This window comes from Neopsephotus bourkii, unplaced genomic scaffold, assembly GCF_033783945.1.
Source record: "Neopsephotus bourkii isolate Nb327-2 ecotype Australia unplaced genomic scaffold, CSIRO-AGI_Nbou_v1 NB_42, whole genome shotgun sequence".
Taxonomy (NCBI): Eukaryota; Metazoa; Chordata; class Aves; order Psittaciformes; family Psittacidae; genus Neopsephotus; species Neopsephotus bourkii.
The window spans coordinates 1,512,842-1,539,801 of NW_026900559.1; the positions used below are offsets into that span (position 1 = coordinate 1,512,842).

General features: G+C 39.0%; 1 protein-coding gene across 3 annotated transcripts; it reads left to right on the top strand.

The window, feature by feature from the left end:
* The first annotated feature begins 618 nt into the window (after positions 1-618).
* Positions 619-26,846, top strand: BTBD10 (BTB domain containing 10). Of its 3 annotated transcripts, none has more exons than XM_061347431.1 (8): positions 619-777; positions 17,010-17,203; positions 17,875-18,160; positions 20,460-20,562; positions 21,274-21,394; positions 22,498-22,695; positions 24,184-24,294; positions 25,737-26,846. In XM_061347431.1, exons 1-8 carry the CDS (start codon positions 677-679, stop codon positions 26,045-26,047), a joined length of 1,425 nt encoding a protein of 474 aa, XP_061203415.1. In that variant the 5' UTR covers positions 619-676; the 3' UTR covers positions 26,048-26,846. The 3 variants fall into 3 exon arrangements, with proteins under 3 accessions (XP_061203415.1, XP_061203422.1, XP_061203405.1); XM_061347438.1 differs by lacking the exon at positions 619-777 and adding an exon at positions 10,927-11,067; XM_061347421.1 differs by lacking the exon at positions 619-777 and adding an exon at positions 11,112-11,263.
* Positions 26,847-26,960: the final 114 nt, after the last annotated feature.

The window sequence follows — 26,960 nt, forward strand, 5'->3', positions numbered from 1 at the left end:
AGTGAATTTTAGTGGGAGCTGAATTTAATGATGGATCGCAGTCAAGGAAGGGTAGGCTCATAATGTCTATTTTTCTGTTCCTTTTTTGTGACTTTTCTGCAAAAGTCAGTAAAACTGGACTACATTGGGTGTGTCTAAGGATTGCTGTTGGTTCCATTTTGAAGTAAGGACTCAGATATCTTAACTGTTAATATTAATTCCATTTTCCTCTTGATCAGCCATTCAAATTGTAAAACTGTTGGTGTTTATTCTACAGCTGGGATCTTTCTTTGAACTAACTTTACACATATGAAAGAAAATTACGATATGTTTGTCTTGTGTTTCATAACCAGTGCCTTTTCTGTTTGGACACAGTGAAATTAATTGTGGCAAAACTGAGTTTGTCTGCCATCATTTATAGATCTGTATTTCTTAAAAAAATAATCTTTCAGTACAGGTAGTGGCAAAATGTACATATTATTGTCATGCTCTTTAGAAGTTGTGCTTCAGTGCATCCTGTTTTCTCTAATCTTTATTAAAAAAAACCCCAAAACCTAACAGCACTAAATTCTGCATGTCTAATTCTTTTCTTTTTCTGTGTGGCATTATTTAAAGGTAAACACTGCTCTCTTAATGTAGGTTGTGAGTGCTGCATGTGTGCTTTTCAGAGCAGTAGTGTGAGGAAGCTGGCAGTGGAATGGCAGGACGGCCTCATCCTTATGACAGTAACTCCAGTGATCCAGAGAATTGGGATCGGAAATTGCATAATAGACCTCGTAAACTTTGTAAACATTCAAGGTAGGTGCTATGTACAATCTATTGCATCTCAAAAACTGCAGTAAAAGTCCAGTCTAAAGGCTACTGTATCTGGTTGTGGCAAGTCCTGTCATAAATTTTGCAGTTCTTCTTAAAAGGAATGCTTCTTAATTCCTTTAAGAGATACTTTCTAACCTAAATGATGTGTCAGCTTCCATAATCTGTGCTTAGGTTTGTTTTGCTGTGGATGGGATTTTGGTATTTTAAAAAACCCAACAAAACAAAACCAAAACAAAACCTTGTGTGCATATCAAGTCACCAGTTGAGTGACTACATGTGTGATTTTTATTTACTTTTTTTTGGGGTGCTTACTAGGAGTTACTTTGTTCATCACCTAGTTGTTGGCGCTCTCTGTTAAGTAGCATATTTAAAGTATGTGCAACTTGTTCATGATGATATCCAGTAGGTGCTTGCATGTACGTGTCATGCTCTATAGCACTTTCTTTGTAAAGCTGTGTGTCAGGTCTTGCTTTTGCCTGCACCCCTCACTGTAAGAATCTTTCTAAATGCTTCTCGATTTGAAGACATTATGGAGCTAATTATTGTTTTTCCAGCACATAGTGTTCTAAAATGAATTAAGCAAAGCAATGAATCACCTAGCAAATATATGTGAAGAAGCATGATGCTGGGAAAATATACATATATATGTATATATGCATCCAAATAAGTGTGTATCTTCCAAGTACTTTGCCCTTTTAGAAGGCTAAATATAACTAAACCATCTCTGTTAGCAAGCTGAAATTGTTAGTGATTCAAGATTTCTTACTCATAAGATGATAGGAAAAGATCTAAGGAGCACATTCAGTAACAGCAACTTAATTTGCATTTTTATTGCATAAATTCAGATAAACTGGACTCGAGTGTTGCCCAAAGTATTCTACTGACAATTAGTGGGTTATTTTCCTGTCATTAAATATTGGATAACTGTGAGGCATCCAAGAGGGCAGGAAAAAATAACGCACCAGTAATTAAAAGGCTTGCAGGGAAGCCCACTTAATTATAGGCCTGTCTGGGATATGAATAATGGAGTAGTTAACACAGAACTGAAGAGGATGGCTGATGCTACTGGTCAGTATAGGCTTATGGAATATAGCTTTGTACATCTGATGTTTTTTATTAAGGTGGTGGTATCTGGTAAGTGGTTGTGTTCTTACTTATGATCCAAATCTGGCACAGTATCAGTAAATGAACAGTATGGATAAAATAGGGTATTGTATGTGAGTTGAGGACTGTTCACGCTTAGGTTTCTGTGATTGTAAATGGGTGATTCGTTGCTGAGTCCAGTTCATGTAGTTCATCTCTGATCCCATGTTACTTCCCATGACTGGTGATCTGGAATAAAACCTAAAATGGGTATTGATGAGAACTTATGATGGGGAGTGTTAGATAATAAAAGAGCTTGTTAATAGCATGTGATCTCAGTAAACTGATTGCAAATAACCATGCAGTCTTCATATGACTAAGTACAATGTTAAACATTTAGGAGCAAAGAATGTAGACCTTTTGTTTGTTTGAGTTTTTTGTCTGTGTGGTTTGTTTGTTTGTAGACTACTACAACTCCCAATCATTGATGGTATTGGCACTATAGAGGACACTATCTCAATGATAGTCAGCTGAACTTAAGTCTCCAGTAACATCATATGGTCAAAAGAGTTAATGCGGCTGTTGGATGTTTGGTGGAGTTATTAAAAGTCTGGTATCAGCAGTTGAAGGAAAATTTTGATTAGAGGGGATTCTGAAGGCGTAGAGAATGAGCTAGGTTGGAAAAGACCTTTAAGACCATCATTACCCCAAGACTACAAAGGGCCTCATCTACACATTTTTTTGAATGCTTCCAGGGACCTACCAATGCTTCCAGGATTCATAGAATCATAGGATAGTTACGGTTGGAAAGGACCTTAAGATCATCTAGTTCCAACCCCCCTGCCATGAGCAGGGACACCTTGTACTAAACCACATCACCCAAGGCTCTGTCCATCCTGGCCTTGAACACTGCCAGGGATGGAGCATTCACAACTTCCCTGGGCAACCCATTACAATGCCTCACCACCCTTACAGTAAAGAACTTCCTCCTTATAGCCAGTCTAAACGTCCCCTGTTTTAAGTTTTAACCCATTACCCCTTGTCCTATCATTATAGTCCCTAATGAAGAGTCCCTTCCCAGCATCCTTACAGTCCCCCTTCAGGTACTGGAAGGCTGCTATGAGGTCTCCATGCAGCCTTCTCTTCTCCAGGCTGAACAGCCCCTACTTTCTCAGCCTGTCTTCATATGGGAGGTGTTCCAGTCCCCTGATCATCCTCATGGCCCTCCTCTGGACTTGTTCCAACAGTTTCATGTCCTTTTTATGTTGAGGACACTAGAAGTGTACAAAATACTCCAAGGGAGGTCTCACGAGAGCAGAGTAAAGGGGCAGGATCACCTCCTTCGACCTGCTGGTCACGCACCTTTTGATGCAGCCCAGGATACGGTTGGCTTTCTGGGCTTCAAGTGCACACTGAAGCCAGCTCATGTTCATTTTCTCATCAACCAACACCCCCAAGTCTTTCTCCGCAGAGCTACTCTGAATCTCTTCTCTGCCCAACCTGTAGCTGTGCCTGGGTTTGCTCTGACCCAGGTGTAGGACTTTGCACTTGGCATGGTTAAACTTCACGAGGTTGGCATCAGCCCACCTCACAAGCTTGTCAAGGTCCCTCTGGATGGCATTCCTTCCCTCCAGCTTATCAACTGAACCACACAGCTTGGTGTCACTGGCAAACTTGCTGAGGGTGCACTCAATCCCACTGTCCATGTCAGCAACGAAGATGTTAAACAAGGCTGGTCCCAACACCGATTCCTGAGGGACACCAATCGTTACTGGTCCCCAGCTGGACATTGAGCTATTGACCACAACTCTTTGCATGCAGCCATCCAGCCATTTCTTTATCCACTGAGTGGTTCATCCATCAAATTGATGTCTCTCCAATTTAGAGACAAAGATGTAATGCAGAAGAATTGTAGAATGGTTTGGGTTGGAAAGGACCTTAAGGTCATCTAGTTCCAACCCCCTGACATGGGCAGGGACGCCTCACACTAGACTGTATCACCCAAGACTCTGTCCAGCCCAGCCTTGAACACTGACAGGGATGGAGCATTTACTACTTCTTTAGTCAACCTGTTCCAGTGCCTTAACACTCTCACAGTAAAGAACTTCTTCTTTATATCTAATCTGAACATCCCCTGTTTAAGTTTAAACCCATTTCCCCTTGTTCTATCACTACAGTCCCTGATGGAGAGTCCCTCTACAGCATCCTTTTAGGTCCTCCTCAGATACTGGAAGGCTGCTATGAGGTCTCCATGCAGCCTTCTCTTCTCCAGGCTGAACGGCCTCAAATTCCTCAGCGGGTCTTTGTATGGGAGGTACGCCAGCCCCTTTATATCATTCTTGTAGCCCTTGGACTTGTTCCAACGGTTCCGTATCCTCATGCTGAGGACACCAGAACTGCATGCAGTACTCCAGGTAGGGTTTCACGAGAGCAGAGGGGCAGGTTCACTGCTCTTGCCCTGCTGGTTGATTCTATCACTTCCCTAGGAAACCTGTTCCACTGCCTAAATAGCCTTTTGGTGAAGAAATTTTTATCCACTCTAAACCTCCCCTGTTGCAGCTTGAGGCTGTTACCTGTTGTCCTACCACTTGTTACCTGGGAGAAGAGACCAGCCACCTCCTCAATCCGTCTTCCTTTTGGTAGTTGCAGAGTTTAAGGTCCCCCTGAGACTTCTCTTCTCCAGACTAAGCAACCCCAGTTCCCTCAGCCATCCCTCAGCAGACCTGTGCTCCAGACCCTTCACCAGCTTTGTTTTCCTTCTTTTGACCCACTCCAGCACCTCAGTATCTCTCTTGTAGTGAAGTGGCCACAACTGAACAGAGGACTTCAGGTGCAGCCTCAACAGTGCTGAGTACAGGGGAATGATCACTTCCCTGGTCCTGCTGGCTGTGCTATTTCTCATACAAGCCAGGATGCTGTTGGCTGCCTGGGCACAAGCTGGGTCATGTTCATCAGCCATCAGTCAGCACTCCTAGGGCCTTTTCCGCCAAGCAGCTTTCCAGCCACTCTTCCCTAAGCCTGTAGCATTGCAAGGGGTTGTTGTGGATCAAGGTAAGGACCCGGCACTGAGCCTTGTTGAACGTCATACTGTTGGCCAGAGCCCACTGATCCAGCCTGTCCAGATCCTTCTATAGAGCCTTCCTACCCTCCATCAGATTAACACTGCCGCACAACTTGGTGTAAATAGAGGTTACTAAATATGTTTCGAGGCAGGAAAAACTCAAAGGTTAAATAATGGCATCTTGATTATCTGAAGAACATTGCAGAAACAGCGTTATGATGATGAGTCAGTAGGCAAATTTGTAATAAAGTATAGTAGTTAGAAGCTGAAGCTAAATCCAGTCCAGAGAAATAGTGCACATGTCTTACCAAGTGTGGTCTGTTGTAGATTATCTGTTCGAGGGAAATGTTTAAAGAAAAAGATGTGCAGCTTTCTGAAAAGATTATTTGATGCAGATAGGAGTTACTTCTAAGTTTGTGGCCTATACCTTTCAGAAGGCTATTGTCCATCACTTTGTATACAGGGTCTGAATTCAAGATTTGCACATCAGAAGATATGAAATCTGTGCCTCTAAAGTAATTGCAGTTAAGTTGGATGTCTTTCTGGAAAATCACAATTTGTGTTTCCAATGAAATGCTGAAAAGCCAGTGTTTTATGGAAGTTTTTAATGGGCATTGTAGGGATACAGTATTCAAGCTCAATTCTGACAATTTTTTTTTTTTTTTTCACATAATGTAGGCCTGTTTTTAGTAATCGTTGCAAATGAGACTCCAACTAATAGTTTGAGGTCATAATAGAATAGGAATAAATTAAGGAGAAATATTTTGTTACTTTGTTCCTTTGAGATACTCGATTACTTCAGAGAATCCAATTATTGGAAACTAGTATACTCTGTTCAAAAGCCTAACTAAAATAATTGGGTTTTGGGTGGCTGAATATGAATATAGACATATATGAATATAGACATATTACTACTATTTCTGACTGGACACTTTTTCTTCAGACAAGTGAAAATCTGTGTGAAAAATTCAGTGTGAGGCGGGCAAAATGCTTTTGGAGACATAAGTTTTTTTTCATGATAGAACTTGAACAGAACTCTTCTGTTAAAAGGTTTGAGTGCTACAGTTTTATTAGCCTTGCACATTCAAAATACGGCTTGTTATCATAAGGAAAAAATACTCAGGTTTGAGAAGTGTAATGGTGAAATAAGAACTTTATTATAAATCTCAACAAGAGAGTAATATTTAAGATAGATACTTAGCTTGTCCCTTCTTGGTGCTTTGATGTGTTTAATCCTCCAGCCTTAACGTTTGTAAAATATCTTAGGTAATTTTCTAGACTCATACAAAGCGTAAAGTCTATGAGCTCTCCGTCTGTGTTTAAGGCTTATGGCAGCAAGGAAAGCCACAGGACTCTGCTCCCTTCACTGTGCTGGCTGGTTGAGGCAAAGGATATGTAGCAAAACTCTAAGGGGTGTATGTATTAAACAGTTACACAGGTTAGCATTTTATCTGTTTATTTAGTTTGGTGAGTGTCCAATTTTGTTAAACCTCTGGCAAGTTGTGCCATTGTTTTCTCTCCTCGTTTTTCTTATTTGTTCTGAGATGGACAATGTACTGAAAAACTTGGAGAGATTCAGAAAATAAGGATGAAAAATGTAATGCAAATAATCCCTGATATAAAAATAAAAAGCTTGGCAGAATGGAATTATATGGTATTAAAGCTGACTGTAGATAACAATACAAAGGGTTTTGTTTGTCCAAGCTATTTAAAAAAATCTTTGAGATGTTTTGACTTACCCAAATAAGATGGAAGAAGAATTTCAGGAACCATATGTTGACTAAACAGTAACTAAGGTTCAAGTAAATGGTCTCTGAATTCATGTTTTCATTATTAGGTATTGCTGGCTTGTATTTTCTCTTTAATTTTTCATTGGTTATTGGCTTCCCACATGGAATTTCTCTTTAGTGCTATAGTTTTTGTCATTTTGGGGAGACTTTAATTCTAATTCTGGTGTACTTGTGCTTTCACTGGAGTTTTGCTGAAAAACCTGTGGCTTAAATTTTAGTCTTCCTGAAGATTTGTCCTGGATTTAATTTTCCAAATCTGCTTCTGTTTTAGTTCCATTTGATAGTTTCTTGTTTGTTATTCTGTTTAGGTAGTATTAGATTCAAAGTCCTGCCTGCCCTACTGGGTTAATGAAGAAAACGTGGGTGTACTATGATTCTGTTGTCATGACTCTTGAACCTCTTGAATCTTGGAAAATCTTCCTCTTTGAAAAGGTTTCCATAGATGACAAGTTATTGTGGAGATTCTGAATGCTGAGTTTTCTGTTTGGTTGGTTGGTTGGTTGGTTTTCCCCCTAATATTTTAGCATGCTGAGAGTATGCATTTGTGGCAGGGGGGTTGGAACTAGATGATCTTAAGGTCCTTTCCAGCCCTAAGTATTTTATGATTCATGGGTTGTGAATGGAAGTGCCACTTGCCTCAGCATTTTGTATACAAACAAATCATCCCTGGATGGGTCCTTATCTCTGGAATGATATCAGACTGTATAATCTGTTCTCCACTGCAGGATGGGTATTATTTCTCTTCACATAAGTTGGATTTCTGCAGTTGAACACTTTATAGCATGGGGCAGGCCTACACAATGTACAATGTGAAAACAATCAGGCCTACTTTTACCATGAGTTCAAGTTACAGTCTGTGAATTACTGTGCATAGTCTGCTTTAACTGTAAACATGCCTGCTCTTAAATGCAGTCTGGTATTGGCAGACCAAGATCTCTTCCTCTAGATTTTATTGGCACCAGGATGTAAAGCCCTCAGAAGAAACTGAGGTGGGCTGGGAAGTAGAATTGGAATTGAAATTTCTTGGAATCTAGAAAAATGGGCTGCATTCAGTGATGTCTTTCGAAAGCATCAGTCTACCAATCTCTTATAAGGTATCTGTGGTATAGTGAGTAGTCTTAAACAGTTGTGTATTTTGTGGTGTAGTTTGTTTTGTTCCCCCTTCCCCACCTTCCTTTTTGACATCCTTTTTCTGAAATGGCAGCTTTTGAACACTTCTGAGAAAGAAAACTCAGTGACCTTCTGTGCAAAAACACACTAAATCCCTTCAACCTCTCAGCACACAAATGACCTTTTCCAAATATCATTGGATATTATTTGTGGTGGACTTGGGCATAATGCAAAACTTGATCAGACCCTGACTTTAAGACACAAAGCATTTTAGAGGTGAAACAATTATGCACAGAACTATTATGCTGTAGAATATTTATGGACAACTTTCTTCTGAATTCCTGTTTGCTCATTTCTGCTCTGAGAGTAGAAACTCTAATGGCTAGGTACAGGTTCAGCAGGTGTTTGCACCTTTTGAATTAGAACTTCTGAAGCTGTTTTTTAATAGATCGGAAGTATTTTCTAGTTTGAAGGAGGGTAATATGTCTCCAAGTTTCTTAAATTTAAATTTTTACTTAACATCCCATTTTGAAAATGGAATAGGAATTTGTATATAAATAAAGGCAAACAGTATTCTTTTATGGAGGGACATGTATTTGGGTAGCTTGACAGAAGTCATAAGGTGTGAATGTATACCTATCTAGAGGTTAACTCCTTGCTGCTTGAAAGATCACTTTGGCAACTGAATGCTCATGGGATTTTTTTTTTGTTTGTTTTTCTTTCTTTCCTGAGATGGAACTGATTTACTAAGAAATGGATTACTCATGGTTTAGAGTGCCCACTGAAGACCAGAATTATGTGAATATTTAAGATTTTGGAGCAGGCAAGTGTTCATAGAGTTGCTGTGTTGAGCTGATGAAAGATCTGTAGCAGTCTCCAAATAAATCAGAGAATTCTTTTTGAGGGCTTTCTTACTGGAGATGAAGCCCAAGTTAAGCACGACTGCTGGACTGTGGTTCTGCAAGATTTTGATGGATGCATGTCCTGGCCTGAGGGTAGTTTTATGGCAATGGAGAGCTAATCCACCCATGGCATGTTACTTGTACCTGAAATAGGAGTAAAGGAGAACAAAACGTTCTTATTCTGCTATGGAGAAAAGACCACATATAGGGAACCAGTGCTGAAAAAAACTAGGTGCACTTTCACTTTCTTGTTGCTGGGGGATTGTTCTATTGGAGGCAAAAAAAAAGAAGAAAAAAAAAAAAGAAAAAAAAAAAAAAGGAAGCCTGAGAAAGGCTTTTCCAGAATGCTTTTTATATATAGCTTATAGCCATGTCTTCCATAGCTTGTTTTGAAGGCAATAAAAGGCTTACAAGACTGCAGTGGTTATTCTGTCCAAGGGCATGGGGTGGGTGGTTGTGTGAACCCTCACAAAACCCTAAAATAGGAGAAAATACATGACTCAGGCAGTTGAAATTGTGTGAGCAGAAATTTTCTTTCCATGTCTGAAGAGCTGACTTCAGTTTAGAATGCCACTGCTCTCCTGTCTTTTAAATCATGTCTCTTATTAACTTCCTCTTTACAACAGCAGTCTTTTGCTGAACAATCCCTCTTACTCCTTCAGATTTCATCATATTTTAATTTCCTCCACTCTACCATTTATGGCATCTTGATTTTTATTTATTGTAAGAGTTGCTTTTAAGCTATTTGTCCAGTGTACAGTGGCTCCATAGCTCCTTAAAACAGCCTACAGACATTCTAAAAAGAATAATTTTAAAAAAGCTTACTTATCCTCCCCCAAAGAAAAAAAACAACCCTTTAGAAAATTGCATTCTGACACATGCATTGTGCTCCATGGGCTTGACTTGACAAGCATTTGATGACCTATTGATGTGAAGATATACTACATCAGGACTCTGATGCAGAGGGTTGACCAATGTAGGGGGGGGGGGCAGGGTTTGAGGAATTTACTTGTGTTAGAGGAATTTACTCGCCTAGAGAAGGTATTGTCTGTTGTAAGTGCTTACTAAGCAGAACAAAGACACCAAGTCCTATTGATAAGCAAAAGCAGACACCTGGTCCTATTGATAAGCAGACACCTGATTATAATGATAAGTAGTTATTGATAAGGAAAAGCAGGCCCCGGGAAGAAGCAGATGGTTTATGGCTGGGGCACCGACCAAACCCTAAGACCATATGTGTGAAGACTAAAAGGTGACAAGTTCAAGAAGAGGAAGACTCATTTACTTCATCTTGAAGACCCCTACCCACAGGAGGAAGACTCATTTACTTCATCTTGAGACCCCTGCCCATGACCAGAGGGGGCACTGCGCAGGCGCAGAGGACTTTCTAGGTCATTATAATACGAAGCGGGGATAGAATATGAACATGTATAGGCGTATTGTGCAACCTTGTAACTTTAGAGGATAAATGTAGAGGGAAACAACACTGAGGCACGCATGCCTTTTGGAGGATCAATCCCCCGTGCGTCTTCAGCTGAATAAAGCATACCTACTTTACAACTTTAACGAAGTTGTGGAGTCTATTCCGCTATCAATTTGGCGAGCCAGCCAGGAGATTTCTCATATTTATTGTCACAATGCATAGTAGGTGTGTTTTTGTTCTTTTTTTTTTGTTTGTTTGTTTTGGTTTTTTTTTTTTTTTTGTTTTTTTGTTTGGTTTTCTTTCCTGGCTTAGACTTGCTGGAAAAGGGATGCCTGTAGTTAAAAAAAAATGGTGGCTGTGCTGCCTTGTTCTCAAAAGGCTATTGTTGTACCTCCTTATGAACTTTGTGCAAGGTGAATTAATTTTAAATAGTAACTCAGGCAGACTTTACAGGAACAAATTAACTGTCCCCTGAAACTTGCATGGATTTGTGTGTCTTGGGTAATCATGAACACAAACAAGAGACGTGACAAGAGTGTTAGCAATAACCTCTTCAGATGTGGTGTTTGTGTGCTGAAACCTGACAAGCTGGCAGGAGGACTAGAAATAGCTTCGCAGATGGTACTTGGCACGGTAGCGAGCAGCTCTGCTCCCGCACGCTCCCCACCCTGCCTGTCAATTGTGGTACCCAATGGCTGCTTAGAGAAGGGGAAACAGCAAGTATGAATTCAGCTCACAGGAGGCTGCGAGGTCAGACGTCAGTATTGCACTACGCATGGCTGAATCAGTGACTGTGAGAAATTGAATTGAATTAATATCTAGAGGGGGTTTGCGTCTTTGAACACTTAATGGACCGTATAGCTGCAATCTCTTATCCTTGAGGGGAAGATGATGGAGGAAAAAGTAAGGCTCGCTGATGGTGCAGTGAACTACTGAAGAAATGATGGAAATAACAAATATGCTGAACTTAAGTAATGCCAAAGGATGCTGATCTGGCTTTCAAAGCTGCCTTTTTGGAAGGAACAGAATTTCTTTGTGCTCTGATTTCAAAATTATTTCCGTGCTTTTGTGTTTCCTCCCTGATAGATACAAGAGGAAGGTGCGTATCTGTTAACAGGAATAATCTATGGGCATTATTCAGGAGAAGAATGAGGAAAAGTACTGTCCTTTGTGTGCACTGGTCAATTGAAATGTCTGCTGACAAAGAACAGGCTTCAGGGGGAGGAAGAGGGGCATAAGCATTGTCATTGTGTAAGTCCTAGCAATTTGAGCAGAACAGATTTCTTTTCTTCTAAAGCCTTACAGCATTTTATCTGTAACTTAGTGTATAGATAAAGCTCTATATCCCTATTCTACAAAGTGTTGATTATGTGAATCATCCTAGGAAAGGATTTTGATGCAAGTTTATGTTTTAAGAGGAGTTAGTTAATACAAGTTTTGGAAGATAAAGAAAGGAAAAAAAAAAAAAGAGTAAATACCTTAGTTAATGTTCCACCCCTGATTCCTTTGAATTTAGATCAGGTTTTAGGGTGACTTTGGGAGGTAATAAGTATATTGGTTTAGCACCATAATTCTGTGTAAACAAGGGCTAGTTTTATAAAGTCAGTATGTTTATTGGCAGTATTCAGTAGGATGCACAAGAAATTTTTGTATTGGAATACATGCTAATTGTTTTGGCAGTAGAATTAATTATTTTAATCATTAGTAATCTATTCAGAGCAATATATTATGTATAAAGACAAAATGAAGCTCTCCTTCCACAAATGACTCCAAAGTGTCATTTAAATTGAAGAGCATTTACACTTATTTTAGGAACAGCTCTTCCCTAATTGCAGAAATAAGAAGCATACCAGTATGACGAGTGTGCCATTTTGAATGGTACTCTTTTTCCTCCTTTACATCATATTAAATAGGTTTGCTTTAATAAAGTCTTGAGCTTACTTGGTTTTCTTTGTGAGGCAGCTTCTTTTAAAGAAAATGCCTCTTCCCTTTACAAAGGCAGAGCTTTCTTGATCCCTGACTCAGGGGGGGAAATAAATTCTATCACTGGTTTAAAGTTCTTGAATGGGTGCAGTGCTAGTGTCCTAATGTTCCTTTGGAGCCAGGAAAAACTGCATATTGAATTTATGAAGGTTATCTAAATATACCAGTATTCATAGGGTTGTGTTTTGGCTTTTTTTTTTTTTTTTTTTCCCCTCATGAAGGAAAGTAATTGATAAAGCAAGACTCTTAGCTTTCTTTTATAAACTTTTGGGTACTAGATTGTCTGCATATATGGGCTTTTTTTCCAGCTTTAGTGAACGAGGAAATGAGGCTGTAGGTTTAAAATGGGTTTATTTTTTCTTTCTTAGAGTTTTAAATTAAATGCAATGTGTTATTAATCATGCAGGAGAAAATTTTGCATGTTGTGCCCCAGTCAGTGCCTGTGACTTCCACAGCACAGTGTGCAGCTGGCAGTCATCGGCTGGGAAATTAATTGGAAGTTGACATTGCAGATACTTCTTTTCAGAGTGCGATAGAGATCTGAAACTATAATGACTTTCTTGGAGGCTTGAGGTAATGCACTGTGCAGAGCACCATTGACTGTTGTAAGATGAAATTACAGATGAATATAGTATGGGAGCCAGGTGCCGCAGGAGACCAGTGGCTTCCGGGCACTTTTCATTATCAGCAGTTCTCTGCTGTTTGAGAAGTACTGGTATTTTATCTGGTCTGTGTAATGCTTCTGGGAACCACAGTATCCTCTGACAGTTTGCCTGTCTCTGCAAATGGGGCAGCTCTGCTTTTGTCAGTCACCTTTCCATTGGTGTATGTAGGTAGATGTGTGGACACAATGGTGGAACTGCCTAGTGAATGCCAGTTTGGCTTGTCTGCATCAATGGGGACAGGTTTGTAGCTCCACACATTGCTGCTATGGAGTGAAAGTTGTTTTGTTTTTGTTTGTATTTCCCTGCAGAAACAGCAGCTTGTCCCCAGTGGCTTTGTTAGAGGGGAAAAAATACTATTAATAAGTTCCAGCTAAAAAAGCAAAAATATTTGATAGTTCTGATGGCGGTTTTTTGTCAGGGTTTTGTTTGTGTGGTTTTGTTTGTTTGTTGGTTTTGTTTTTTATTTTTTTTTTGGGGGGTGTTGTTTTTTTTTTTTTTAAACACTTGTGACTTCTAAAGCCTCTGTACAGGAAAATGTAAGCCACTGGTTGTCTTTCATATGTACTGGCCACAGATGTAGTTCTTTCAGCCTAACTGGTAAGAGTAACTCAGTGATAGTGTTCTGCTAGTCAAGTATTGCAGGGGAGAGCCAGTGACCGTCTTTTCTGACATGATAGATTCTACCTCTTTGTCTTCTCTTTGTTCAGATTTAAACTAATTTTAGTTGTCTTGTTTGTTATAGAGCCAAGTTGTATTTCAGTGGAGTCATTTGTCTGAGTACATGTGCTGTTGAACAAATGGAACTTCCGATTTTGTCAGGTATATATCTAACAGCTCAAGAGAAGTTGTGTTTTTTGGTGGGTTTTTGTTGGTTTTGGTTGTGGTTGTTTGGTTTTTTTTACACTGTGACTCAACAGTGATAAGATTTAAGATTGACATTTTAGATTACTGTTATTAAGATGAGTGAAGATTTATGATTCAGATGATGCTGTCTCAAGCCAAACTGCTCGAATTCTCAGAAATCTTTGCCGTTTGGGCTTTCATCTTTCATCTTCTGGCTAAGAGATAATGTGCCAGTCTTACAGTTAGCATTTATCTGCATATTAAAGGGAGGAAAGTACAAAAAGCAAGCAAATAAATGGTGTGGCCAGTTGCAATCTGAACAAGTCCTTGAAATTATTTACTGATCTCTCTGCTTCAGAAACGATTGATTTAATATGTCGGGATCCTGTCTTCCTCCAGCTGGTGTCCTCAGCCTCTGTCATAGCACGATGTGCTGAATTGATGGTTCTTGTGTCAATGCTCCAAAGAGACAGATGTGGCTGGCAGTGGGAGGGGAGGCACACTGCCCCTGTCCTCCCTGGAATGTTGGCTGTATGTACCAAGGCAAAAGTAGCCCCAGTTCTGATACTGGGAAAGTATAGGTGAAAGTGTCATGCTGGGCGTGTTTAGTCCTTTATTAAGACATGATTAAGGAGGAAGTATGATGCCAACTGAGTCAGTGTTACTTCCTGTAGCACCTGTTTTTCTCAACTCCTGTAAAGATATTATTAACTAGTGTTTGCCCTACTTCAGTGTGAACTCCGAATCACTGTTTAGAGGGTAAGGTGGCTTCAGATTTTTTTTGGATGAAGAATCGCGTTTTAATTGCCTTCTCTGATAAAAGGTAATTCATGTCTGCTCTGCAAAATGCATGATCAGCCTGCATATCCTCACAAAGGTTCACTTTCATTTTCTAGTGTGTTTCCCTTATTTAAAGCAACTAGAGTGCTTTATCTATTGAGAAATAGTGACTCATGAATTTTGATACTACAGAATGTGGTACCTGCAAAACTCTGGTTTCTCACAGCATGGCTAGAAGTATTATCAGGGCTGGGATCAAAGTGCTGCTTTAACAAAGGCCACATCACATGGGGTTTTATTAGGATTTACTGAGATGCATACTTTGTCACAGGACTGCTATGTGAGTACTCCACACACATCCACACTCACCCACCCACCTACTCTCTGTAGGATAGTTGGTTATACCATAATGCACAAATATAAATGCACAGATGGGATACAGAGGGGGGGTTATTTTGTTTTTTCTTTAAGTTTGACCATTTCTTAGGAAGTTTAGCTGTAGTAGTAATGTGTATCATAATGTATAAGCAGGATCAGACTTTGTCTTCAAGTTAGATTTTAATTACAGGTTGTAATCCACATTTCCTTTTTACACTTCTGATAATTTGTGGGCATATTTTGTACCTATAAAAACAGTTATGATTTTTATGCATATATATATATATAAGAAAAGGTGAAAGGGTTTTCCTATATGTTGATGTTCCTGAAAGGGAGTTATGCAGGTCTCACTCTTGCTAACTTTTGCCTATTTCACTTTGATAATACAGAATTTACCTTTCTCTAATAGAGAAGTAAAACAAGTAAGGAGACATGTGACTCATGCTGAAATGCTGTATATCTCAACACATTCACAACCGCATTGTAAGGCCTGAGGAAAATTCTATTTCCTTTTGGTGAAGGTAGTTGGATCATCTTTATTCTTGGACTCTGTATCTGAGCATTTCCAGCCATTAGCAAGGCTTGCAGTTCTTATACCTTATTCTATGGAACTTTGGCTGACTTCACATCCTAAAGATGCATGTCTTATTGCAGTATATTTTAAGCTTGGCAGGAAACAGTACTGCAGTAGATTGTCTCTGCGCCATACTTCTGCTTTATAGGATACACTGTCCTTCCCTCATTCAAATAGGATGGGGGTAAGCTTTTTTTTCCTTAGCTAAGAGGTATATTTCCTACTCTTTGCATTGTGCTACTACTAATTTTGTGCCAATGTAAACTGCATAAGATCTATCATAGCCTTTCTGTTCTGATTTAAGCTCCTCTTCTCGTCGGTTCCAGAAACCTGAAGCTACAACTTATCATGTATACATGATGTTCACTTTTCTGAATAGTTGTGATTTATTTTTTTCATTACTTCTAAGCTACTCAGAAAGAGGACATTCTGCTCAACTTGCTTGTACAGGTTTTAAAAATTTGTTGTGCTTTTCTTAGGTCATTACTCTTACTTCTTTGTGTTCTCAAATCCTAAAGCATACCTAGCAGTCGTATTTAAGGTCTCTTGGTATAAACTGTGGGATTTGCAAGCTGCAAGCAAGTAGGCCATTGGCGCTCCTGTGGGAAATCCTGTCCCCTCTTTGTCTGTCAGACCTTGTAGCTGTGCAGGTGTCTGTCTCAGTTATCCAGTACCTGAGGCTTTTGGAAAGTTGTGCAGTTAAACCATTAGGTAAGGCGTGTTGTCATGCGGACCATTGAAAGTCAAATAGCAAATGAGTTGATTTAGCCATTCCAGTGGGGGTGCAAGGACACAGATATTCCTGTGCTGTCCTGAATCAAAAATTTCTGTTTTAAAGAATAAAAATAAAAGGTGTAAGTATTTTTTTTTTAATTCAATAGTAGCTATTACAAGTTGATACTTAATTTTTACATAGTTTGAGAGCACTGGATCTGCCTGGTTACATTCATAGGTTTAATAATTAATTGCAAAATGTAATCAATATCTTGATTTAAGCAATGTAATGTAACAGTCTTAAAAAAAGTATCTGAAACTGTTATATTAAGATTTGCTAGTTCAGAACAAGTGTCCTACTTGTTGAGTGCTGTAGGTCTTGTCTTTAGTAATATAGTTTGTATGCTTGCAGTCTAACTTGTGGTGCTTTACTATTGCTCCTCCTAAGAGTAACTGAAAGGGTAAAAGACAATGTGCAGAAACAGTTGTGTCTTGATGTATCAACTAGTTTAAGGCTGGCCACCTCTGTAAAGGGCAAGTTGCAAAATAAGGTAAATCAGTACTAAAAGCCTGTCCTCTGAGAAGTTTCATTGGAAAAATGGACCCCTAACTTTTAATTTCATGGTTTAATTAGATCCTTTAACAGAATCAAAATAAAATGCTTAGTTGTGCAGGCTCAGCAGATCAGGCAGTGTCTGTAGATCACACAGCTATAACAGATAATTCTTGCTACTTAATGTTGCAAATCATTGTTCATGTTTGTAAATATAAACAAAAGTACAGCAGAGCAAATGGTGGTGGATAATATTAATCTTCAAAGCATGTACATGGAGTGTGAATGTCTTTAAAATTTTCATGTATAAAGTTTCTAAAATTTCTAAATGCTGAACACTTCTCTATGTTTTCAGCACCTCATCTCGTATTCCTAAAGGAATAGACTACACAAAAATGAGCCTCCATGGTGCAAGTGGCGGACATGAGAGATCAAGGGACAGACGCAGATCAAGTGACAGATCTCGTGACTCATCCCATGAAAGAGCAGAATCTCAGCTTACTCCATGCATCAGGAATGTTACTTCACCAACAAGACAGTATCATTCCGGTGTGTTCATATCTATAGCATTTCTATATTAAAATTCTTAAACTTGACTAATGTTATGTTGAAAGAATAGAATGAAGAACATTTTTTGTTGATGACACAATATAGAGATTTTTTTACATGTGCCCTGGGCTGGGACTACCCCTCTTTGATAGGTCATAACTTTTTCTTCATCTGCAGTGTGTATTCCTATGTGATGGTTTTGGTTCACGTCACAAGAGGAGTCTAGTTTTTCTAAGAAGATAATTGACTAAACACTTCCCGTTTACTTGGTAGGGTTTAGGTAACTGGAAATATAGGAAACACTTAACTTTTTTTTTTTTTGTGACAAAAGTTGGTTTGTTTCTTTGAACTAACTCCAACTACAATGCATCGCTTCTGTGTAATGTTGAGTTGCTTTTTCAGTGCTAGAATGCTATTTTTTTTCTGATAAAGATTTTAAGGAGGTGAGGTGGCTTTGCCTGAATGGTAGAAACTTCAGGTTCTCATATATGGACAGTTATCTCTGATAACTGTCTGAAGGTTTCTTTAACTAGGATAGACATAACTGACAGAACTTGTACTTACCAAGTTGCCACATTTTGTGCCTAGAAAGATATAAAGTGTATAAAGCTTATATGAATCTATAATTTTATTTCCTGTTTTTTCTCCTTCCCACATCATTCACACTTAAGATCGAGAAAAGGATCACAGTTCGTCTCAGCCAAGCAGCCCTCGTCCTCAGAAGACTTCCCCTAACGGTTCTGTTATTAGCATGGGGAACAGCAGCAGAAACAGTAGCCAGTCAAGTTCAGATGGGAGCTGCAAGACTGGTGGGGAAATGGTGTTTGTGTATGAAAATGGAAAAGAGGGAGCTCGGAATCTAAGAACTTCTGAACGGGTGACGCTCATAGTGGATAACACCAGATTTGTTGTAGATCCTTCTATCTTTACTGCACAGCCTAATACGATGTTGGGCAGGTTTGTATCTTTTTTTAAACCTTGATTTCTAACTGTAAAAAAGAGCCATAAATGCTTTGTAGATAAGAACACTGTTTAAATAGCTGTTGAAGTCATTGCTACAGCTAATCTGTGAATGCCTAATGTTACCAGTTTGCAAAGGTCTTTAAGTAAAAATCAGGTGTTAGTTCTCTGTATTTGGCAGATTAACAATAGATGTCTATTACCAAGAGACAAAAGAGTTCGTAAGTAAATTAACGTTTCATGATGTACTCATTTCCTTCTGCCTTGCTGGGCATTGCTTTTGTATTGTCTGCCTCATTCCATCCCTTGTTTTTCAAGCTAGTTCCTTTGTAAAACAAGTAATGAGTATAGATAGTTTATTTCAAAATAGCAAGGAGGACAACCTTGAAGGAATTTATTTTGCTTTATGTGCCTACCCTGACAACACTCAAGCTTAGTACATTTATCTTCTGACATGTTTTTTGGACAGGGAAATGTCAAACAGTATAACAGATCAGAACCCTTCAGCAAAGATACCTAACACTCAGAACGGTTGGTAGTTGAATGAAAGTCAGCAATATGTAATGTGTTCTGTAGAAACTATAATGAGCAGCATATTTAACATGTTTACTTCGTGGGAAGAGATTCCTTGATTTACTTACTCAGTTACTGGCTGGTTTTGCATTGTCCAAATGTAGAGAGCACTGCTTGCAAACTTGTGGCAAGGAAGAAATGAAGGTGTATGTCTGTGTCACTTTGGATTTGGCTTTTTCACTAAAATGTGGCTGCTTCTCAGTCCATGACAATATAATAATTAAAATACATATATATAAAGCTATTTGCCAAGGTACAGGAAACAAATATGATTAAACAATTTCTGCTTTGTTTCAATCACCACTGTGTGGGATAAATAGTACCTTGGTTCCCTATTTTGTGAAAAGTCAGGGAAGAGTTACAGAGAAAGCAAAAAAAGCTTCTCTGTGTACACTGTAAAGGGAAATAAATAGAAGTGATAATCAGTAGAATTAAATCAGTGATGTGAGGCATTTATATATGTATAGTATGCAGATATATTTAAATGGTCAGGCTGCCTAACTGGGAGGGTATCAGTGTGAAGTTATGTGGCAAAAGAGTTTTCTTTCCCATGCCCAGCCTCAGAGTAAATGGTGCTGCCTAACGCACTAGATATTTTTGTGTGTGTGTGTGTGTGTGTGTGTGTGTGTGTGTGTGTGTGTGTGTGCAGCGCTGAGTTATTCTCCCTGTGGGATTGGTTCAAGGAACAAGCTTATTTTATCTTTTGCTAATTCAAAAGTAGGTTAATAAAGGTATGAAAATACAGTTCTAAAAGGCTAGTTATTTATAAACCCACTTTCCCCCAATGTCAGTTCACAGGACACTAAACAGGAACAACTTAGCTAGTATATTCTGACAGGTAAAAGTAACTATAATAAGGACATATTATTTGCCTCAAGCCTATATATAGACTGTTTTTTCCTAAATATTACTTCTTGTCATGAAGAGTGGTCAGAAAACACCTGTCAAATAATTTGGTGAAAAAAGTTACTTTGTCCATTATAAATGGACGCAGTACACCAGCTCTTGTGTCTCTGGGTTTTGTGTGTGAAAGTGAAGCTTTGCCATTTGGCTATATTTGTAAATAAAACCAAGACTACATGGCAATACTTTTTGTAAGCATATGGTGTAATTCTGAGTCAGAGGTGTTTCAAAAAGTTTGGGAAATTTTTTGGAAAATACTTGTAGTTTTCCTCTTATTGTAACTTCATTTTCATCCTAGCAGGAAGAAACGCATACTACCAGCAAGTATGGGTATCTTCTTTCAGAATGTTATTATAGTTTTTTAATTAAATGAATCTTAGAAATGAAACTGAAGCAAGTTGCATGGACCTTAACCTAAATTCTGTTTCCTAAATTACCTTGAATGTCTTTAAATAATGACAGTTCAACAACTGCAAAACCCTTTTTCCTGCTACGTTATCCTACAAATGCCAAAAATGATTTATTTTGGGTTTCCCCCACCTTTGGCACTGGCAAGAAATGGCCTGGTCTAACTTTTCTTTTGATTAAAAGGTATTAGCAAGTTAAGGTTGAAGAATAAAACTAGTTTCCCGAGTTACACTGTCCTGCTTCCTATTTTCTAGAAGTCTTGCTAAACATAAACCAAACTGAGCATATGAGCTAGAATAGACTGGGTTTTCCTTGCCATTTCAGTACAATTTTTCAGACTTTACTTTCCAGATTAAAAAAAGAGAAAATGATAGTAAGGAAATCTAACCACATTACTTTTATTCTTGAGCAGGATGTTTGGATCAGGCAGAGAACATAACTTTACACGTCCTAATGAAAAAGGAGAGTATGAGGTTGCTGAAGGAATTGGTTCCACTGTGTTTCGTGCTATTTTGGTGAGTTTTCAGTACTGTTTAGGACACGTACTAGGAGGATTAAGAGGTATAACCTCTTGATTTAGGAGTACTTGCGTTATCTGGACTTTGTGGATGGAATAGATACTGTTCTTCTGTGTTGTCTAGAGGAGAAATGATGTTTGATATGAAAACACCCCTAGGTTTTCTGGACATGTGCATGTGAAAGCCAGGGAGAAAGAAGACATGCAGGAAATGAGCCAAAAAACTACTGCATGCCATAAATTTATCTTCTTATGCATCTAGTTCAGATATATTCAGCCCTTTTGATACTGAAATTAGATGAAATGTGTACTGGAAATTAATTTACTGCAGGTAAGAGGAAAAAGGCAAACTTCAGTCTTAAAAGAAAATGTTCCATGTCTACACAAAGAAGCAGAGCTGCCGCAGTGCTTTGTCAGCAGAATCAGAATAGCAATAGCCACGTGAATTATAGCTAAAAGGCAGCATACATGCACCCAAATGATCAGTATTAATAGTTGTCATTTAAATAACAATTTTAACCAGAACTCATTGCCCTTCAAAGCAGCTCAGAAAATTGATACATTTGAGGACAGCATAATTCACCAAGTTTAACATATGTTGCTCCTTTACATTTTATGGGGTTTGCTTATGTAGAAAGCACTATAAATGAAATGACAAAATGTTTGTCAGTGAATTTTGAAGTGTGCTTTGTTTGCTTCATTACTGTAGGATTACTACAAGACTGGAGTGATACGCTGTCCGGATGGGATATCTATTCCCGAATTGAGAGAAGCATGTGACTATCTCTGTATTTCTTTTGAGTATAGTACTATTAAATGCAGAGATCTCAGTAAGTCCAGAATTTATTAAAATAATTTGAATTATATAGACTAACTTAAGCAAATGTGCAGGGGTGGGGTTGTTAATTCCAAATGGTATTCTTTATTGAGGTAAGGAACATGGCTGACACTACATGAGCAAAATCCATCCTTTTTTCTCTCTTATACAGTGAAGCCCTAGAGACAGTGAGTGTACTCCTTTTGAAAAATAATGTTTCTGATATTTCGGGATCTGATATTCAGGTATTTTTCTGCTGTGGTCAGCTCTGTGGGATGCTTAAACTCTGCTGATGCATTTGCAGTACAGATCCAGAAACATTAAGTAGTATCTGTTTTGCAGATGACAGGATAATTTATTCAGCTCACAGCTTAAGTCAGTTAAAGCTGTGTTGCCAGCAAAAGCATCAGAGCTTTGCTGATGGTGTATGGTTCACCATGGTTCCCAGCGTGTAGTGTCTCTTCAGCTTGCTCCTGCCCCGAGTACAGCCAAAGCTTTGGCCAGTGTTTAAATGACCCGGCCTGCCTCTGGTTGCTATGATCTTATGTTTGCACAGCACAGAGCCCAGGGCCAAGCTGTGGCATTCCAGCTGTGAGATCTATGTGGGGCACCTGTGCCATCACTGCAGTGCTGCGAGCTCTCAGCGTGCTGCCTGCAGAGTCATGCACTCCGTGTACTTTGTCCTGAGCAGAAGGATTTAGCAGCTCGTGCTGTGAGGGTTTTGGGAGGCTTTGTTTTTAAGCTACCACTTATGAAAAGTGGGTTACGTGCTCTACTGTATCAGCAACTGGCTTAAATCGTGTTTCTTTGGGGAAGCCTGGGAGGAGTCTTACACAATCAACAAATGTTTAGCAGTAGTAAAACATGGAAGAGCTCTCCTCGAAGTCACTCCTCTGACTGCCCAACGTTATGTTAGTATCTGTGGGACTGCTCTGTTAGTTTGAACTTTTGGTAAACATTTGGAAAAAGTTCTGATCTTACACAAACTAATAGTCTAAGTGTCTTTACAGCAGTCTGCAGTGAATCTTGCTAAATAAACACAACTGCTTTCTTATTCCCACTTTCAGGTTTTTTACCAAGCTTTCAAATGTGCCTATGCTTAAAATGTCATTCCAGGTGCTCTCATGCATGAGTTGTCAAATGATGGTGCTCGCAAACAATTTGAGTTTTATCTAGAAGAAATGATTCTCCCATTAATGGTAGCCAGTGCCCAAAGTGGTGAGAGGGAGTGCCACATTGTTGTGCTGACAGATGATGATGTTGTTGACTGGGATGAAGAGTATCCCCCACAAATGGGAGAGGAGTATTCACAAAGTAAGTTTGTTTTCATTGTTTCCCCCAAGTCATGCTGTGGTAGAGGTAGCAGTAAATGTGCTGATTTAACTGTTTTGTATGTAAGCGCTGTTAGCAAAGTCTTTACAACATCCTAATGACTCACAAAAAAAAAATCCCCTTAATTTAGGTAGTTCTGCTGAACGTTCTGCTTCAGAGGCATATCCTGTGTGTTAATGTTCAAATCTTAATTAAAATAGATGCTAATATTTATTATTAAGGTTTTGTCTGTCAGTGAGGGGGAAGGAGATATTTTTATACGGATCTTTATGAGAAAAATGGATAGGAGTCATGTTTACCATTGGGGAACAACTAGAAGGGTGTTTTGAGGGGAGTATGGGGAGGGGAGGCGTCTGTTAACTGTTAATATTTTGGTACATAGATTAGTTAAAGCACCTGTGAAAGGAGTGAGTGCCCTGCCTTGCATCAGCACTGTCCTTGTAGCTGAAAATGTGCCTTCAGTATGAAAACTTGAAATGCAGGGTTTTCTGGGGGCATGTGGGAGCTTGAGATACTCCTTGTACTCCAGCCGTACCAAATCTTCCTAGAAGTCTCTTCAAAATATTACTGTTTTTCTTGTTGGGTGGGTTTGGGATATTTTGGTGGTGTTTTTTTGTGTTGTGCTGTGGTTTTCTTTCTCTCTCTGTGTGTGTGTGTGTGTGTGTGTGTGTGTGTGTGTGTGTATGTGTGTGTGCGTGCATGGGTTTGGCTTTTGGGTCTGTTTTTTAAACACTAATTGAAAAAAACAACCCCTAGATTTTTGGAGGGTACCAACCTGCAGCCCTTTCTAACGAAAGGAGGAAGAATGCAAATATCGATCAAATGTGGCTGTTCTAATGTAGTAACATAATCAGCTCAGGTTTCTAGGACCTTGGTGTCTCAAAGGCATAAGCACATAATTAATCCTACCCATAGTTAATTAGACACCTCTTACATCTATACTTTTCAGTCCCTTCTTTTAAGGTGCTATAATTTAAATGCTAAAGGTGTCCCTCTTGTTCTGCTTCGTGAGTCTGGGTTTTCTGAAAGTGATTTGCAGATCTCTTACATAATGGCAAGCAGAATGGAAAGGGTTTTTTTTAATGTCTGCAGGAATTCCAGAAAATTATTATTAATTTTTTTTTGTGTGGAGGTGGGATTGGGAATATTCTCACTGTGGTTTGCCCTGTGAATTGTCCTATTACATTCCTAAATCTAACATCAAAATCCCCAAACCCACCCCTCAAAAAAATCCCAACCCCAACCTATGTCTGTACACCAGACTAAATTGATAAGGGGGAAAGACTCGTGCAACTGACCCCTTTCACAGTGTCCTCAGCCATTTTTCTCAGGTTCTTAAGTCTTTCTCCTTATTCTGAAATAGAAATATGAGAGTAAAGCAGAACAGTGAAGAAGCTAAACCTTTGTGGTTTTAAAACTACATGTTTAATCTTTGAATACATTTTCTTCCTCATTAAAATATGTATTTAGTTATTTACAGCACGAAGTTGTATAGATTCTTCAAATATATTGAAAATAGAGATGTGGCCAAATCAGTTCTGAAGGAAAGAGGGCTCAAGAAGATCCGGCTGGGCATTGAAGGTAAGAGGGGCATTGCTTGCACACAGCTCTTTGGAGGAGATCTGCAGCACCTCTCCAATTTGATTGTCTCTGCAGTTGAAAACAATAAGGGCTGGTGTTGTCCTCGATATTGTATTTAGGTGATAAAATGTCCAGAGGGGAGTGGTACCAGTAACAACCAGTTCAGCAATAGAAGACCTCATTACAGGCTTGTCTACAAGATTACAGGCAGGTCTACAAGATGTGCCTCGCTTCTAGGCTATTTGCAGAGACTTAACTGCTTTCTGCTGACTTGCAGCTTGTGCCATTTGCCCTCTAGTTTCCATGCAAAATCTCTCTACTTTATTTGAAGTAGTGATGCATTTTTACAGCTCTGTGTATTCTGTTCTTAGTCTAGTGTCCTTTCCAGGGCTGGAAATGTGTGTTAAGTAGATATTTTCTTTCAGGAAATGTGAAACTATCAAATGGATCATTGAAGTGCAAAGAAATACTAATCTGAAATGAACATTTGTAAATTATTGTAAATCTTGTAAAATCTTGGCTCTGGCTTTGCAAAAGACAGCTACATTAGGTAGTCTTGGATTTTTTTTTTTAACTGGATTTCTTTGCATTTCATTTTACTTCTGAGTGTTGACCCAAATACTTCAAAATCCACCCTTTACCATTTGCAAGGTTTCTTATCATTCACTCACTAAGTTGTCATAGTTACATTTGTGATTTGACAACCAAAAGCAAATGCTTTTAACCACTTGTGATTTCTAAAATAAGTAAGTTTGTTCAAACAGATGGGCATGCTGTTCAGCTGAGAAGGAGCTGGTGGTATGTGTAATGCTGGCTAATAGCAGATTTCTGCTGGCATTCCTTGTTTTAGATGAAGAACAACTGTTTGACTAAACTATAGTGCTAGTGCCCCATAATAATACATAACTTTCTAGTAATGAAAATTACTGCTTAAGCAGAGGAGGGTGATGACTTGATCACAGACAGCATAACCAGAATCACTAGCTGGTCTAAAACAATGCACTTTCATCACCTGGGGGAGCTGGAAGGAATGTGGTAGGGTTGTGCTAGGGAATTTAAACTAGTTGGAGTAATGCTGTCTCTACTTCTGAGATCTCATTTCCCATTTTCCAGGTCATAGTGTTTTAAAGCAGCCAGCTGCTTTTGGCTTCAGGAAGGAGCAAGTAGTTTTGCCTGTGAAGTTTGGAAGAGTTGCCTGATGAGTGTATTCACTGTTGATAGCACTGTAGCATCTTCCCTTACAATTTGGTAGTTGAACTGCTGACTCTGTGCTCTCCTTGCATAGACAGTATTAAGAACACATAGCATCTGCTTCTGTTCAGGGTGGTGATGGTGACAACTGCTTATCTTCATTGTGCCTCCACATGTTGCCTTCTTGTAAAAGAACCTCCTGACGTGAACAGTGCAGGAGATGTTAATGTCTGCTGTGCTCGGTTCCTTAGGTTACCCCACGTACAAAGAGAAGGTGAAAAAGCGACCAGGCGGAAGGCCGGAGGTGATTTACAACTATGTCCAAAGACCGTTCATTCGGATGTCATGGGAGAAGGAGGAGGGGAAGAGTCGGCATGTTGACTTCCAGTGTGTGAAGAGCAAATCTATTACAAATCTAGCTGCAGCAGCTGCAGATATACCCCAGGACCAGCTTGTGGTAATGCATCCTACCCCCCAGGTAGATGAGCTGGATATTCTGCCTATTCATCCTCCACCTAGTAACAGTGAGATGGATCCCGAGGGACAAAACCCACTGCTCTGATCTAGACTCGTAATAAAACAAAAGCATGCTACTTTAAAGCAACTCTGTACTTGACTCACACTACACTGCAATTCCAGTTTTTTTTCCATTGTGTAACAGTATTTAGGATATTGCAGTGCGGACCTTTGAAAAGACCAAAGGGAGTGCCCAATTCTTTTTGAAAGAGTACAGATCAAACATCCTGGGGTTACAGTTACATACATGTATGTGTTTACCAGTAGGTTTGTGACATTGGTGATTTGTATGCTGGACTGTCCTCACTCTGAAGCCCATCAGAAGCAATGGGATGCCAGTGGCTGTTGTTACACAGGGTTAGAATGCGGAATTGGAATTGATAGTAGCACTTTATAAATGGTTGATAAATGGAATTTGAAGCCATTTTTTATAAATGTGTTGCACAATACTAACAAAGTGCTTCTATCAAAAGTATTAACTGTAAATAGTTCTGCTCTGAATAGGTTGACCCTTTTAAAGTTATTTTAAATGGTTGAGCACAAAACTACTTACTATTGGGTTTTTGGATTGAGGACATGATTCAATTACCCATGTAACATCTTGTTAAACTCGAAGTTCTTCAGTGAATTTTTTCACTTGCTTGCAGCGTGAGCCATGTTCAGAACTTGTGAACAATGGATAGGGGCTTTATCTTAAATTTTGCCTTACCTTAATCTGTTCACAAATATTTATTTAATACATTTTTCATAAGTGTCATGAAATAGGAAAATGCAGATGGTTCATTCTTCATTTATTAATGATTGTAAACAAGTTTTTCATGCAAATAAAGTTTCCATTATTTTAATGGGTTTGAATTATCTGTGATTAAGTATACAGATGAATTCTGAAAGTAGCTTCTTTTCTTTCCTTGGAGAAGTGTGGTCAGTATTAAGTTAAGTATTTGTTTTTCAGGAGGAAT